At 40.0% G+C, this 17750-nt stretch overlaps 1 protein-coding gene across 1 annotated transcript in view; it reads left to right on the plus strand.

Annotated features, from left to right (window-relative positions):
* The window catches only part of CEP152 (centrosomal protein 152), an 82706-nt gene extending 65672 nt beyond the window's left edge, over positions 1-17034 (plus strand). The window contains exons 21-27 of the mRNA XM_087821615.1: positions 1762-1903; positions 5991-6158; positions 9275-9371; positions 10305-10408; positions 12611-12767; positions 13014-13117; positions 15714-17034. Coding sequence (XP_087677741.1) covers positions 1762-1903; positions 5991-6158; positions 9275-9371; positions 10305-10408; positions 12611-12767; positions 13014-13117; positions 15714-16738 — 1797 coding nt within the window. The 3' untranslated portion in view covers positions 16739-17034. The remainder of the gene's footprint in view (positions 1-1761; positions 1904-5990; positions 6159-9274; positions 9372-10304; positions 10409-12610; positions 12768-13013; positions 13118-15713) is intronic.
* The last annotated feature ends 716 nt before the right edge of the window (positions 17035-17750 follow it).

Genomic DNA, 17750 nt, shown 5'->3' on the forward strand with positions numbered 1-17750 from the left:
AGGTTTTAATGATGAGAAGTGATGGGAAAATCACATTATATATGCTTTCAAGTTTGCTTTCCTGAAAAGGCAGTCTCTGCTACAAAAATCAAGAGACTGTAACACCTCTCTCCTACCATTAATGTGTAATCAAACCTGGGGTCTCTTTATAGGGCTTATACTTGTGCAAACAGTGTAAGGTCATTTTTATGACTTAATGTGGCTTACATGTCTATGGAGACCGAATCACGTAATTTGGCTAAGAACTTAGACTTTTGCGGCTTTAGTTGGGTGGGATCAGATTCCATTCCTGAGAAAAGGGTGGCTTTGAAATACATAATCTGGCATTTGTCATAGAGTAATACTTGACTTTTGCTGTTTTAAAGCTAACTCATTTCAGAAACTTGAGGTAAAGCAGAGATATTAAATTTGCAGTATAGGTGCCATAAATGTGAAGAGCTGTGATTGGTGATTTATTAATTTTATAGTTTTTACAACTGTTCATGAATATTAAAACAGGAACACTGATCTACCGGTATTTATAAAATAACAGATGATCAGAAGTTTTTTTTGAAATGGAAAGGATGAGATGAATTAAAAATCAAGTGTCCAAGGAAATGACTGTCTTACCAAGATATGTTAATGCAACGGCTCATAGTGGATAAAAGAAGAGAGAAATGTCAATTGGATTAAAAATTTCAAACAGACTTAAGGATGTGCTTTCTATCTTTTCTTACCACCAAAGTCAAGTCAAAGCTAAGTCGAAAAGGTTGCTTCTTCCCACCATTTTTTGTTATCTTAGCTTTTCTCCAGTTTTGAGTAGAAACTGGAAACATTGACTGCCTTTGGGCGCCACTTGTATTACTCCTTTTGGCCTCAACTCCATACATGTCATCTTGGGTGCTCGGAATTTGCCTCTTTTCATTAACTGCTGATCTCTGCTGTTGCTGGGCATCGTAGGTAGGTCTCCTGACAGTCAGTTAAGTGAGTGTCTCATAATCAAAATCAAGGCTTCTAGAATCAAACATATATAATGTGTTTTAAGTAATTAAGCAAGACAGCCCTCTTAAGACCATTCTTTGGGATTTAGTAGTTGTCCAGAATCTGAAAATATTGCCTTAAGTAATTCCTCACCATTAATTAGTTTAGTAGCTATATTGCCTGTAACAGGCAGAAAGTGTTCAATACGTGTTAGTGAAAAAATGGTGTTGTGAGAGATGCTTAACTTCGGTGAGCCTCAGTTTCTTTAACATTGGAATTCAGTTGGCCTTCCTTTCAAAATGGCAGCATATATTAAAATATTTAGAAACATATAGTATACTATGTAAGTTAAAAAAATTTTTTTTTACTGTTGTTACTTTTAATTCATAGAAGGCAAAAGATTTGTATTATAGTTTCTAATGAATTTGATTCCTGCTACAATAAAAATGTTCTGAATTTTCAAGAACAAGTTTGATTTCACCTAGTCTGTCCTATGGTTTGATCACATAAACTATAAAAATATCTTAAATTCATGTGATCTCCTATCTGTCTCACAGCTGGCCACCAGGCCTCTGCTAGACAGTGTTTTAATTGAAAAATATGGTCCTAAGAGATTAGTTCATAATAATGACAGTATTCACATTAACACCATAAAAAAAATATTGGTGATAGTTTAGGGAAGATTTTTTACAGGCAGTGGGGTTTTTTGTTTTTGTTTTGTATTTTTAATATTAGCATGTTAAATAGAGAACTGTGTGAAGATATCTACTAGGCATTAACTGTAAAGATAACCTGTTTCAGAGAAATATGGCTAAGGTCTGTAAGGATCCTGCCACGGGTGTCACTGGCCAAGGAGACCCTGGAGTCCTGGTCGTCCTTCCTGCGTCCACGTCTGGACACCGTGCTCAGGCCTCGGCCTCGAAAGAAACAGAAGCAGAAGCTGGTAATGGAATTTGATTCCTACTGATCTTTGTAACACCCATAACCGCAGTTCCAGAGGGTTGCTTTGTAGACGAAAGGAGAGCAAAGGTGTACATAGTTTTTGAATGAATGAATGAATGAATGAATGAGTAATATTACTCCCCGATGTGTGTCCTCCCCCTAGATTTCATTTTTGCATTCAGAAGACAGGGTTACTTCTACCTTTTTATGGCCCTCCCTCCATTCAGAAGTGGTTCTGATCAGGAGGGGCATACTGAGACTTTTAGGAGAGCAGTCATGATTTCATTCCCTGGCTTTACTGAGAAATCAAGGGTTTCAGGAGAATTGCCAGACAACTGAGACTTTTTCATTCAGATTACCGGTTTATTTCAACTGTTTTTTTTAATGGAAATGTTTCCAAAGTGTCTTAGGTGTTTTCTGATCTATTTGTGAGTTTTTTGAGGGCTGGGGCAGTGTTTTTATCTTCCCCTCGCCAACACAAGGCAGAGTGAAAGGCCATAGTTTGTGTTCCGTGAATATTTGATGAATTAACAGTTGAACTTTCCCTTAATGACTTAGAGCTGTCATTATGAAGAAGAATGAGTGTGATGTACTCAAGGTATTCAGAGCTCACCGAGGGGTATAGGGCTTATATTCCTGGTCACTGAGGTTTTGAGCTGAGAATTGGCATGTCTTTTAGTAGCCCTGATCCCTTGCAGGACATTGAGCCCTTGCAGCCTACCCCTTCCCCCCACCTGCGAGCACACACACACTCTGTCTGTCACCTCAACACTAAGACTTGCTGGAACAAATTGTATGTACTAAGCCAACAACCTTAGCTTCCACACATTTCTAAATCATTGGACGATATTACCAGGATCTTAGGAACCTCTGAAGATGTCAGTTGACAGTTGTTTCTCTCATTGTTCATAGACCCTTTTCCTTTATTTCTAAATTCTAGATGGTTTAGAATACCTAATTGCTAATGCGGTGTGTGCTAAGACCACCTTAATTTGTATCTTGCTTCTTACTTTTCAGTGTCATTTTATGTCTGTTGTTATATTTGGAATAGCCTGAGACTCATATTTTATTATGTGAAATGTAGTTTTAGATAATATTTGGCTTTGGGAAATCCTGTCAATATGAAAGAAATGAGTTTTGAACTAAATCAAATCAGACTATAAAAGGATTTACTTTTCTTTTTTCAGTCTTTTTTTCCCCCCCAAAAACAAGACATTAACAAATGCATTAGAAAGGATTAAATAATCCAAAACAGGTAGTAAGAGATAAAGTCCTTTACAATCCTATCACAAGAGAGTGGCACTGTTGACTGGTTATAGTTTTCTTATATCTCATTATTTTTAAAAGTAATTTAAACATTAATTATGAAATACTTGATATATGCAAAAGATATGTGTAATACTCATGGGAGTTATGAAGGCTAACAACCAGGAACCCACTGTCAGACTTAAAAAATTGAACATTACCAATACTGTTAAAGACTGCTGTGCGTGTCATGGCGACTTCACTCCTATACCTTCCCCACAACCCCAGGCAACAAATAATCTGATTTTTAAAAGTTATTCTCTTGCCTTTCTTTATGTTTTGATCAAGTATAGGATTCTTAAAAAAGCTGTTGCTTTATATTGTGTGTCTTTTAACATTGTAAAAATGGTTCAGTACTCATTAAAGTTTTCGTAACTTGCCTTTTCTACTTAATATCAAGCTTCTAAGATTTGTCAGTGTTAATGCATATAGCTCTAGTTCATTCATTTATCATTGCTGTATAGTATTCCATTATAAGAATATGCAGTAATTTATCTATTTTCTTGTTAGTGGGTATTTGCCCGGTTTTTAGTTTTATAACAGTATCATAAAAGTAAAATATAAATGCAGTGTATGGTACCAAAGTGATGCTTTATTAACCCTTCAGTGCTCATGGACATAAATGACACCATTTAAAATGAAACTAAAGCCTGGCCGGGCGTGGCTCAGTGGTTGAGCATTGACCTAGGATCCAGGTGATCAGGGTTCGATTCCCAGTCAGGGCACATGCCCAGGTAGCGGGCTCTATCAATGACTTTCTCATCATTGATGTTTCTCTCTCTCCCTCTCCTTTCCTCTCTCTGAAATCAATAAAGATATATTTTAAAAAATAAATAAATAAAATGAAACTAAAAAGTCAGGAGAAAGCTAATAATAATGTTGCTGGGCCAGTGATCTTACAACAGCTTGTTGGACATTGGCCTCTGAGCTTGTGCCAATTTGTATTTCTACTTTATTATATCAATTATATTAATAGCAATAATCTACTTTTTGTATCACTTTTATATATTAAATTTTACAGTTACTAATAGCAGCAGCTATTATTTATTGTGTTCTTGCTGTATGCCAGGTACTGGGCCAAACAATTTTCATACATTTATACCTCCTGACAGTTTTAAATCGTTTTTTAAATTTGGAAATAATTTTAAACTTACAGAGAATTTACAAAAATAAAAACATTTGCAAAGAATATTCATACACCCTTTACCTAGATCCACCTATTGATAACATTTTGCCCCATTTTGTGCCCTTCTGTATGGATGTTTATGTGAATATTTCATTTTTCCTGAACCATTTGTGGGTTACACCCATTGTGCCCTTTTACCCCTAAATACTACAGTGTGTATTTTCCAAAAACTGAATTTTTCTTGTATAACCTTAGTACAGTAAACTTAACATTAGGTGAAAATATTGTGTCAATCTACTATTTGTATCCTAATTTTGTTGATTGACCCAATAATGCCTTTTATAGCATGTTTTCCCCTCTAGCACAGGACTCTGGGATCAGGCATTAGGTTTAGATGTTGTATCTCTTTAATCTAGAATCTTAGAATATTTCCACAACCACTCTTTGCCTTTTATGACATTGACATTTTTGAGAGACATATTCTCCACTCTCTTCAACTCCCCCCCCACACACACACCCTCCAAAGGCTTTTAACAGAACTTTCCTCATTTGGGCTTGTCTGATGATTCTTCATGACTAGATTCAGGTGTGTTTTCTTGGTGGGATCGCAGCATGGGTGATATCACATCAGGAGGTGCATGATATCTTTCATTGGTGGGGTTCATTTGAGCACCTGGTCCATGTCTTGTCCAGTTGTCTTCACTGGTTTCCCCTCCTTGCAACTAATAAGCAGTATGTGGGGAGACATTTTTAAGATAATGAAACTATTTTTCTCATATTTAACAATCATTGATGATACTTACCCAATCCAGTCTTTACTATGGTGGTTGCAAAATTATAATTTTTCCAACTCCAGTCCTCCTTCCACTCTTACCAGTTGGTACTTGGCATGTTGTTATAATTAAGAATCCTCCCCTCCAGTTTGTGTAGTTATTTATCTGTCTATCTGTTTGTTTATTTGTCCATCTATCTTCCTGTATACCTGCCAACTTACTGTCCGTCCATCCATCCATCCATCCATCCATCCATCCATCCATCCATCCATACCATTATTGGTAGGATTATTGGTATGACTCAGGAATTCCTATTTAAAAAATATTTTGTAACTTATGACTGTATTGAATTAGTGTTCAAATTGTCCCACATTCAGCTAGTGAAACCTCTTCAAACTGGCTATATTTTTGAATAATTTCTTACTTTCTGGTATAGCAAAATACTCTAGTCCTGTCTTGGGTATAACTGTGTCCCAGTACTGGAGTCAGCCATTTCTAGAAGATCCCAGGTTCCTTTTAGTGGGGAATGGTATTTAGTACTAAAGTCTGAGCATTGTTTTTCATAGCAATTTAAAATAAATGGTTTTATTCAATTTTACATATTAAAATACTAAGTCTCAGAGAGGTTAAGTAATGCACTCTGAGTCACACAGCCAGTAAATAATGGAAACAGGATTTAAACCCTGTTAAACTCTTAAGCAGCATACTTTTTCCAGTTACACTAAAGCCTTAGTTATGCCATTTGGTCATCTTTTTCCTCCCTCCCTCCCTCCCTCCCTCCCTCCCTCCCTCCCTCCCTCCCTCCCTCCCTCCCTCCCTCCCTCCCTCCCTCCCTCCCTTAGTCTAAATCAATATAAATGTTTGCTACCATTTAATTTTTGCAGATGAGGAAAAGATCCCTGAACTTAAAGATTCATGCTGTGGACACGGCTTCCAAGAACTCGAAAAGGCAAAGCAGGAATGTCAAGATCTGAAACGAAAACTGGAGAAATGCTGTAGGCATCTTCAGCACTTAGAAAGGAAGCACAAAGCTGTGGTGGAAAAAATCGGAGGTTAGCATTGGAGGTAGCCCCGCTCCCAGCATAAATCTCTCTGATCCTAGTGGAAATGTTCGGATGTGACGTTTTAGCTGATGTAGGCACCGATCCTCCTTGGGGGTTAGTGTAAACTAATTTGGGCCTTATTTTCACTAACCAAATTATTACTGAACTCAGAAGAGGAAAATTGGAGCTCTGATGAGAAGGCCGCGTTCCTCTCTCCCCTTTCTGGTTGAGCAGCTGCTGAGTGCTCAGTGTGTGTCGGGCGGCATCGTAGGCCCCGGGGATACTGAAGTCAATGCGTCAGACAAAATTCCAGTTTAGATGGAGATGCGCAAGACTGTTCTTTTCCTTCCAGAAGCTTCCTATCAAGTGAGGAGAACTGAAGGCAGATTAATAATTGCAGCACTGAGCGCTGCTGGCCGTGTGCCCCTGTAAACTTGGAAGAAAAGATGTTAATTAACTCTTCCCCCTGTTAGAGCGAAGGAAGGCTTGACTAAGCCTTGGAAGATGAAAGTCTTTGCCAAAGAGAACAGCATTCTAGGCAGAGGGGAAAGACATGAACGAAGCTGTGCGGGTCTGACCTGGCCTCCTCCTGGTGCCTTTTTCACCGTGTTTCCAGGGAAATTATTAAAACTTTCCGTCGCCCTGGTAGGAAGGGAAGCTGTGAGGACGCACCCTCTTACCTTCGCTCTTCACTGCATCCCGTGCTCTGTACTCTCTACATTTGAAATAGCTCAGGTTCCTGAGCTGGTCAGGTGTTTCCTTTTACTGCTGGATCTTATGTACGAGGTTGTCACTCTGTCCCATGCCGTATCCACTCATTCTTTTTGGCCTAACTCTTCCACATGCTTTAAGACTCAGCTGAGAAGAGGCCTTATCCGCAGAGCCCTCCTGGATTTTCCTCCTGTGTGGCCCGATAGCCCTTGGCTCCTCCTTCATTACCATTCTGCATTTAATTTTGTGGTTACTTGCCTGGTGCCCTTTCCAACCTGTAAGTTCCCTGAGGATAAGGAACGTTTTGTCTTTGTTCACCCTTGTGGGTATGGTGCCCACTATATAGCAGACAATAGTAGTTGTCTGAATGAATGAAGGACTGAATCCATGATCCCAAATAATTGCATCATCCACAAAAGACCAGGTGGATAGGTTTACTTTTTTCACCTCTAATGCTTGCCTGTCACTTGCTGAGTCTTTCTACTTTCAGTCTTGCCCTTCCCATCTAATTCTCTATCAGGCAGCTAGAGCAACCTTTTAAAAAAAGTAAATTGGATCATCACACTCTCATTAAAGCCCTTCAGGGGCTAGATGTGGTCCTCAATGTGAAATACAAATACTTAATTCAGCAGAGTCTGAAAAACCCTTCATGACCCAGCCCCTGCGGCCTATCTTTCCCCAGCCCTCTCTCCTGCTCACAGAGCCCTGGCTCGGATTTCACTGTCTCTTTTCTGTGGTCCTCTTTGCATTCTCTCACTTTACCAGAACATCTGTCCTCTCATCCTGTCCACATTGCCTGGCTAACTTCTCTACATCTGTCCCTCGATGAGTGACTTTCTCAGGGAGGTAATTCCAGCCACCCCAGGCTTGATTAGGTTCTTCTGTCAGACATTCCCCCCGACCGCCTGTGATTTTTATAACATTCATCATCCTTGCAGTTACTGGTCATCTGTCTTCTCCTTTGGAGTTAGACTTGATGGTGACAGGGACCGAGTCCTGTCCCTGCACTTAGCGTAGTATCTGGCGCCATAGCAGTCCGTAAACACTGTTGACTAAGAGAAGCTGTTCTTCTTCCACCCTCTGCTTGCTAAGTCTGATAAAGATAGATGATAATTACTTTAAGGCAAAAAGGGTTTTAGGAATTTTGAGAAAAAAACTTTACACAATTACACTTCCCACAGTGATTGCTTAACTATTTAGTTCATTTGTCCAACTGTAGATGTCGATATAATGTAAAATTAGGTGAAAACCAAAAATATCTGTTTTATATAATAAAATGACAGGGGCAGTTGGATGTGATTTTTATTTATAAGTAATGTTTAGCACCATTCCTTGTGATCATAAATTTGTGATTCTACATAGTGCTTTTTGAGGCTGATATCTTCTGTAATTTGTGGACTTAGAAATAATCCAAGAAAGTGGCACTTAGCTCAAAACAGTGGGCTACTAAAAGGGGTCAGGGTCAGAATTAAAGGCATTCGATAGTTTAATTTTAGTGTTTGTCTTAATGTAAATCTGTTGATAATATTTTTACTATTGTGGTTGCTTCCCTTTGTTTCCGAAATTGCCTTTCCACTGTCTTGGTGGCACTTATTGGAAAGTGATAGAGTAAATGTGAGTGGTTTAAAAATATAGAAGTTAACATCAATCGCTAGGGGTAAGAGAGTGAGTCATTCCCCCATTAGTGGGGAGTATTGAGAGGGTTGAGAGTAGGAAACATGAGGTGCCACGTTCATACTTACCCAACAGTGGTATTGCCAGGCCTTTTATAAAGTGCCGTGCATTTATTGCTTTATCTCTATTATAACCTTCAAAGTAGGTAATACTATCCCATTTTTCATATGAAAAACTCAGGTTCAGATAGTTTAAGTAATTTGCCTAAGCTCATCCAACTGGAAAGAAGCAGAGCTAGCATTTAAATACACGTTTCTGAAAGTCATGGCCTCCGTCAGTCTCATCTGCTTTTTTAAAAGTTCAAGGAATTGAAAATCTTACCTTAATTTTGAAAATGGCACCTGCTTAAGCCTAATTTTAAAATACTTTTGTATTGAGGTGCTTGTTCAGTGGTCATTAGACCCTGCACCAGGATCCACGGGGAACCGGGAATTAGAAAACCTAGGAGTTTGTCCAGAGCTTCAGTCTAGTTGGAAAACGAAACCCATGCCTATGAAACAATTGGGAACCACTCCAGAACAGTGTGTAACCCAAAGCAAGACGAACATGCAATACAGATTTTAAGTGCTGAGAAGACAGAGTGGTCAGATTAGGGTTCATCAGGGAATGAATGACACGGGGAGCAACGGGAAATTCTGCAGTTTCCTCTATAAACATTTGGGCTGGGACTTAAGAGAACGGGAGGCTGAGAAAAAGAAAAGAGATTAATTGATCAATATACTATAAATTTGTTTTTTTAGAAGAGAATAGTAAAGTTGTTGAAGAATTAATAGAAGAAAACAATGACATGAAGAGTAAATTGGAAGAACTGAGAACACTTTGTAACATGCCACCAAGGTATACTTTCACTGGAAATTGCTTATTTCTAAGCATCTTTAAATTTGTTATATCAGTCATGTCAATAATATTATACCAAGGAGATCAGTTATTGTTATTGTTACGTAGTGCTGTGCCGAATAACGATTTGGTTAATGATGGGACTTCGCGTATGACTGGAGCTGAAAAATTCCTGTTCCTAGTGACTCCGTAGCTGTGGAAATGCAACACGTTATTCAGTGTTTGTGGAGATGCTGGTGTAAACCAACCTGCTGAGCCATACGAAAGTGTGACACCTGCAGTTACGTACAGTGCATAATATTGATGATGATAATAACTGTGTTACTGGCTTATGTTTACCATGTTTCTTGACTGTCATTTGGTCTTGTGCTTGATTTAACCTCATGCTGTTTTGTGCAATCACATGTGACCAGGCTTCTGGCCTAGGAGCCATAGTCTATACCATGTAGCCAGGTGTGGAGTAGGCCGTGCCGTCCAGGTTTGCGTAAGCGCTCCGTGATGTTCGCACCGTGATGAAACAGCTCAGTGACACATTTTCCAGAACGTATCCCGATCATTAAGTGGTGCATGACTGTACGGCATAAAGTATAAAAAAGAAGAAAATCTTCCAAAGTCCTATCCCTAGGATACCCTCGGTCAATGGATTGTTTTATATTATTTAAGCTCCTTTATATACACACACCATGTGCACATGTTTTAAAAATTGAGAATATTATATAAGCTTTTTGTGACCTTTTAGTAACATTTTAAGATAAACATTTCCCCATCTCATCAGATATCCTATAATATGCTTTTCAGCAGCTGCATAGATTCTCATATGTGAATTTTTAAGCACATTTCAGTTTATTTTATTGGAATATATAGATAGATTTTTTTCCAAATGAAGTTTTTCACTTACAGTCTGTGTTTTTTCAATCTGTCGTTTGTTTTTAGGTCCTTGTCAGAAGGGGCCATTGAAAATGCTTGTCTGCCATACACCCAGGAGGCCTTGGAGGAACTTCGTGGGCAGTACATTAAAGCAGTGAAAAAAATCAAGCGTAAGTCCCTAACGAGATAGATTCCCAAGATTTTCAGGTGGTTTGGGACTTTTTTCTTACTAGCGGTAGTAATTTGTGGGGATTTTTCAAACTACTTTGTTCTAGGCTCTTACCACTGATACCATTCCTAATTAAACAGTAGTGGATCATTTTGCTCAAGTACTATCTTTGGAAGTGACATGAGGATAGAGTTATTTTTATATTGTTGATTATCCTGTTTCTTTTTAGGACATTAATATTAAACTAAAAATTTTATAATTTTATAACTTAACTGGTAGCAAAGAAACTGTCACATAAGCTTTAAATTAGCAGTTATTTTTTTTTTCCCTACCATAAACTTTTAAGGACCATGGAAAATGGATCTAGTTAGGAGTCATTCTCTTGTTTCTCATTATTTTGATATTGGTTTAAATCATGGACATAAATTTGTTTATCAAGTCCTCTGCAGTACTTGGTGGTGTAGCACACCCTGCAGGGCATTTCTTTGGTTATGCTTTCCCAGTAGATTGCCTCCTGGTTTTTAACGACAATATTGCATAGAATATATTTATGTCCCAGAACAATAACCAACGTTTATATAGAAGAAATGTATATTTACCTCCTAAAATTGCATTTATTTCTAACAAAACAAGCAGAGCAGGTCTTAGGTCCCAAATATAATTGGTAGATCATCGGAATCATGTGTAGATGTTTGAGAAGCCCATTTAGTATCAATGAAGAGGATTTGCTTCTCAGGTGTTGCTTGTGCTAACAGAGGCCCTATTACTACAAACAGGGCAATTTTTATTAGCAATCATATTAATTGGGAAGTGAATTTTTTTTTTTTGTAATCCTCACTGGATGATATTTTCTCCATTGATTTTTAGAGAGAGTGGAAAGGAGAAAAGACATGGAGAGAGAGAGAAAAAACATCTATGTAACAGAGACACATCGATTGGTTGCCTCCTACACGTGCCCAGACCAGGGCTGGGGGTCGGACCTGCAACCCAAGGATGTGCCCTTGACAGGGAATCACACCTGCCACCTTTCGGTCCGCAGGCCAACGTTCTAACCACTGAGTCATACCAGCTAGGGTGGCAAGTGAAGTTTTAAGCATTTTTCCATCCTAATATGATAACTTGTTTGGGTTGTGTGTGTGTGTGTGTGTGTGGTTTTACATTTTAGAAGTTGTTTGGAGATTTTGTGTTGACTTGTACTTCATTTTAATTTTTCCCCACTTCCCATATTTTTGCAGAGAACATCTGATTTTAAGGGAAAGCTTACTGATATTAAGAGGGAGTTTCCTTTATGAATTGGAATCCTTAATATAACAGGGATGGCGATATTGTAGATGTAGCCTGTAGGCCTGGACGTGGTAAAAAAAATGTCAACCGTAGCTAATGGTAGTGCCAACCAAGGCATACTGAGTTAAAGCTAAAAAGAGATTTTGAAAGCTTGTGAACTATTTTAAACGTGAATTTTAGAAGGCAACCTAAGTCCCATTCCTTTCCCTGCAGTAGCAGCATTTTGTACATCTCTCTCATGGATGGTAAGGTTACATTTAGTTGGATGCTCATAAGTGGTGCTGAAAGAATTGAATAAATAATGAGACATGGATTTCCAGAGCACAAGTAGGCAGAAGAATATGAGCCTCTTCAGCACCTGTGGCCTCCTGTCTTTCTGGATCTGCTCTCTCTTCCTTTCTGGCTCCTCCTTTTCTGCATATTTCTTTTTTCTCTTTTAAGTGGACATAATAAATAACTAAAACATTTCTGTGCCTCGTACAGGGTGGGGCAAAGGTAGGTTTACAGCTGGAAGTATGTGAAGGTTTATTCTTGTATTATTATTTCTTAATTACTGTATTTCCCATACAAACAACTGTAAGCCTGCTCTTACCCCACCCTGTATTTATTTATGTTTTTCTCACCTCGGTGTTTCACAATATGACGGAATTTCCCCAGGGAATAGGCTCTGTTTCCTTACCATATCTGGCTGCCGTCATTCTAAAAGGACCTTTAGATTCCTTTTCCTTTGAGTCTCCCAAAATAGTGATCTGAAATATTCCATTTCAAAGACTGTGGAAAAGTGTGGTGTTTAAATTATACCTATAACCAATTCATCTCTTAGAAAATTGGTCTGAAGCCTGCCTCTCCTGTTTTTGAAGAACTGGTAATAACCGTGCGTCCTTGGGGTCCCCCGCCCCCTCGCCCCCCTGCCCGCCAGGTGACATGCTCCGTTACATCCGGGAGAGCAAGGAGAGAGCTGCGGAGATGGTCAAGGCAGAGGTGCTGCGAGAGCGCCAGGAAACCACCCGCAAGATGCGCGCCTACTATCTGACTTGCCTCCAGCAGATCTTGCAGGACAATGGGAAACAGGAGGGGTAAGTTTGGTCTAAACACACACTGTGTCCCTAGAGTACCGTCTGGGCATGCTGTCGTTTTCTGAGCATTCCCCTTCGTCACGCTGTTCGCTGTCTCTACCTGGCCAGCCGCTGGGGGCTGAGAGAGGCCTGAAGGCTGTGCTCCCCTAAGTTGGCAGAGCTACTAGGAAAACAGAAATCCTGGGGCGGAGGAAACTCATTTTTTCCTTTAAACTAAATTCATTTAATATTCTGGAATTCCCACAGAGCTGAGAAAAGGATTATGAACGCTGCTAGCAAGCTTGCTACAATGGCGAAATTGCTGGAAACGCCTGTTGCTAATCGATCCCAGAGCAAAACTACGGAGTCAGGTATGTCAGCACGAGCCACCTGAAGGGGCTTTCTCTCCTTGTATCTTTTTGGGTTTTTTAAAAAAAGATATTTAACATTTTTAGAATGAAAAAGAGCAGGAAATGTAGGGAGTGAGAGGTAATTTATTAACTCCTGTGTGTTTTTTCACTTAAACTGGAAATGTACAAAAAAGTGTGTCGTTTCCAGTTCAGGTAGGCCGAGGGAGCTTTCGGTTGCTGCTTCCATCCCTAGAAATGCCAGAAAAGATTATAAACAACAGCTATAAAAGGAGAAAGGAAGAAATTATAACCGGGCTTAGAAAAGTTATAATTGATAGACCAGAAGCCATGAGAAATCCTGATAGAAAGAAGACAGAATAAGATTGAAGATGAGAACCTCTGTCAGGACTGCCGGAAGGTGAAGCCACAAGCGAGCGATCTCAAAGCTGTTGCCCATGTGAAGGTGTACGTTACAGGAGAAGGGAGCCTGGGGGATGCCTATAGGATAATTAGTTGGTGTTCCAGAACAGCAGCAACCAGGTAGGGTCCCCCTCTTTATTTCTCTTTCTCTCCTTTTCTCAACCCCAGTATCGGGCTGGGTGAGAGCAACAGGAACAAAGGGCCTGGAAGCTGGGCGGAGCTCCTGGTGGCCAGCCACACCGAGGCGCAGACTGGGAGCCACATGCCCAGAGTGCCAGCTTTTTAAAAAAAAAAAAAACTTTATTGATTTCAGAGAGAGGGAGAGAGAGAGATAGAAACATCCTCACTTGAGGATATATTTACTGATTTTAGAGAGAAAGGAAGGAAGAGAGAAAGAGAGAGAGAAACATCGATTGGTTGCCTCCCATACACACCCTGACTGGGGATCGGACCTGCAACCTTTTGGCCTACGGGATGACACTCCAACAGAGCCACCTGGCCAGGGCCAGAGTACCTGCTTTTAGGTCTTTCTGTCCTGCAGCTCGTTTCTCCCCACTCCATTCCCAACTCCTTTAAACAAACGGCACAAAGAGATAGCGCATTCAGGGCATCTGAAAGATAAGCATTCAACCTAGAACCGTTATATATTTATAGAAAGCCAGCACCATGGAAAAAGACACCAAACTCAAAACAAACACAGAACTCACACCTAAGGAAATGGAGTTCATAGAACAAACAGCAAGACCTGAGCATGTTAGAAAAGTATAGTATTCTCAGAAAAATGTAAGAGAATATTGTAGAGGAAACTAACCGTATGTCAAGATTTTTACTATTTTCAAGGAGAGTGTATAGATACTGATCAGTCTAGCCATTGCTAGAGAAATACAGGTTTAAGTATGCGGATTGAAATTTAAGGATAACCACAGGGAAATAGGAATAGAGTACGTAACTTTCAAACCGGTGGGGAAAAACTTGGAAGAAAAGGGTTTCAATCTAACGGAATCAAGAAAGAGGAAAAATACACTTAGAAAGCATGGGTAAGTAGAAAACAATGATTGGTTGAAATACCAGGAATCACACGAAATGTGAAAAGCTTAAACTCACTTATTAAGAGATCACAGCTTTCAAACAGAGTTTTAAAAATCCAGACATACATTATTTTTACAGGAAAAACATTTAAAATTCAAAATAAAGGAGTGGAGGATGCCATACTTGGCAAATGCAGTGTTGATATCAGATAAATTATAGAGTTAATACAATATTAGGTAAATTACAGAGTTAGCATTAAAAAGGACCGAAGTTCATGATAAAGGAACTGCCTCCCAAGAAGCTATATAAATGGTTTCTTTTTCTATATAGGGGAGGAAAAAAAGTACTTTATAATATATAAAACAAAAGCTTATGAAAATATTGGTAAACTCTCCACAGGGGGATTTTGAACATATCTGTGGGGAAATGGAATTTTTGGACTCTGGGAAGCTTCAGGCAGAGATTGGTTAGGAACCTATGAGTCTGAAACTAGTAAACATTCTTCAGATCCCAAAGATTATCTGTGAAAACTTGGGAATGGGAATGGGAACCTTGGGTAGAAGGGGACAGTGGCATATAACAAGGAAAGAGTTTTCTAGATTCGGAGCAATCGTGTACAAACAGTGTTCCCAGTAGAAGCAAACCCTTTTCATGGGCTGGGGACCAAGCTGCACTATTGCAAGATACGAAGCCCCTGATTCTATGCCCTGTGGCTGCTTTGCCTCCGGTCATTTGTAATGTCAGCTAATTAAATCAGAGACTCCGATTAGTTTGTACTGTGTGTGGGCATAAGTGTTGGGTAGTGGGGTACTTGTCCTCCAGTAAACTTCCTTCATCAGAAACTCCGTATTTGACATGAGAACAGGATTAGAAATGTTCCAGTTGTCTCTTAAAATGCTGTAACACCTGTATCAGAAAATAATGGATCAGGCAGCTAGCAATAATAATGTATCAGATTTCAATAACAAAATTACCCGACTTGATCTAGTGGATATGTGTCAAAGATTATTTTAAAATGTTCAGCATTGATATATTTTGAGGCTGATTAAAGTAAATATGCCTTCTTTGGGAATTACATAAAAATGTAATTTTTTTCCCCTTCCCTTTCCGTGTTAATTTTCTCCTAATTTTCTGTTCCCCTAATTTTGTGTTCCCTTGTATATTGTAGTACTGCCCCTGACTTCAGAGAAGATTGGTGTTGAAAAATCAAAAAGCAGTGACGTGAACCAGGATGTACCGTGTCACAGTGAAAGCAGCTCGAACGGTATGAAAACTCCCCCCAAAAGTTCGGGCGACCAAGTCCCTAGGAGGAGGGCTGCTTGTGACTTAAGGAGCCGCTTGGAGGCCTCGGAGCGTGGGGACCTAAAGCTCGTGGGTCCCAAAGGGTCGCAGTCAGACTTTCAGTTTGGGGACAGCAGCCACAAGCACCTAGACATTTTGCCAAGGACTGTTTCTCCGGAGTTTGTGCCCTACGAAGGCAGGGGGGGCTCTGGCTCCCACAGGAGGAAGGACCTGGCCAGTGACGCAGGCCCGGGATCCTGTCTGCCTCCAGCCGAGTACCCCTTTCTTGGAAGCTTCGGAAAGAAATCCTCGCCCAGACACGGCCCCTGTCCCTCGGAGTCCGGATCCACACCCATAACTTGGCGAGGTCCTAACGGAAGACCTGGGGTCACGGTGTACAGGGGTGTCCCGCCCGCGGGCCGCGGGAACGCCGGGTCCGGGGCCACAGGCTGCCTGGGCGTGGAGGACGCGCCCGTCAGGGACGGAGGGGACCTTGGCGACTCCCTGAGCTCCTATTCCAACAGTGCCACCCTCCCCTACCGCGGTCACGAAGGCTCATTTCTACATGGAGGGCCACGAGAAGCTCTGGATGCGCTCGCCGAGGCTGGCCACTGCCAACAGTTTTTAGCAGCTGGTTGTCTTTCCGATAAAAACAGTAAGAATTGTCAGCCGATGAAATGTCGGAGTGGTCACGCTGCAGACCTGTCAGAAGAAACCGTGTATTCCCAGCCGGGGAAGGTGGCTCTGGGACACCCAGCTCATCGTAAGGCTGAGATGTTAACGTCAGATTTCAAAAAACCGAGCAGCTCAGAGCCATCTGCAGTGCATCTGCAGCCTTCGAGAAAACCGATGGCTCCTCTGCCTAGCCAACAGGACAGTGGCTTTGATAGCCCCTTTGTCAATCTGGACTAGTTGTTGTACAGTATTTAAGAAGACTATATTGACCAAAAAAACTGGAAGGGAAGACTTCATACTGAAAAATTTGTGGGAGTCTATTTTGAGATGTTTTAATAACATCTATTATATGAGTAAAGTATTCTCATAAAATTACTTGAGAGATTAATGTCGCCTTCATCTTCCAAAGGCCTGATGGTGTCCGTGTAATCTGTTTCCGTGTGGCGTTTATATTTGGTTGCTAAACCATCTATTTTTATACTTATAAATTAGCTCTCTGTGCAGTGTTAAATTATTTAAATAAACTTGCATATGGTCTATGGAATTGTTATGAATTATTTTGTAACTCATAATATAGAAATGTTGTATTGACATTGTGTTTGAAATTCATCCAGAAGAAAAATGTAAACTTTGATGATTTGTATGGATGATCAGCCAAGTTTCATTTTTGAAACTGGCTGTGTTTAATGAGGCTTTATATAGCTAGATGTACTTTTCCTGGAAGTATCTTCTCAAAATTTTGACCCTCGCTTTCATTTAGTAAAAAAGAGGGTTTGTAAGGATTGCCATAAAATATGTAGCTGTGTCCCGGTTTCATTATTTAACATATTAGCATAAATTTTTTAGTTGACATTTGTGTTAGCTCATATCTCCTATGACATCCAGGGACTTTTTCTGTCTCTTATGGTTTCACAGTCTTCTTTTTTCCCCTAAAGTGATTTATTTTAAAAGAATTTGATATTCCATTAAATAACTAAGTTCCTTACATAGTGATGGGAGGTAGCAAAGTGAGCAACAGTATTTCACAATTTGGGAAACATCAGGATACGAGGTGAGATGACAATAGTGACACTGAAAATTTAATGCAAACGGCTTGAGTTTTCATTCTTACAACCGGTTTTGGGGATTTCCCCCCCACCCCGAATTTAATGAAATGCATTACACCAAACAATGACACCAAGAAAGCACTTAGCCAAATTTATCTAACATCTGATTCTATATCCTGAAATACTTTTCCATCTGAAACACT

The sequence above is a fragment of the Miniopterus natalensis genome, chromosome 1 (assembly GCF_054644295.1).
Source record: "Miniopterus natalensis isolate mMinNat1 chromosome 1, mMinNat1.hap1, whole genome shotgun sequence".
NCBI lineage: Eukaryota > Metazoa > Chordata > Mammalia > Chiroptera > Miniopteridae > Miniopterus > Miniopterus natalensis.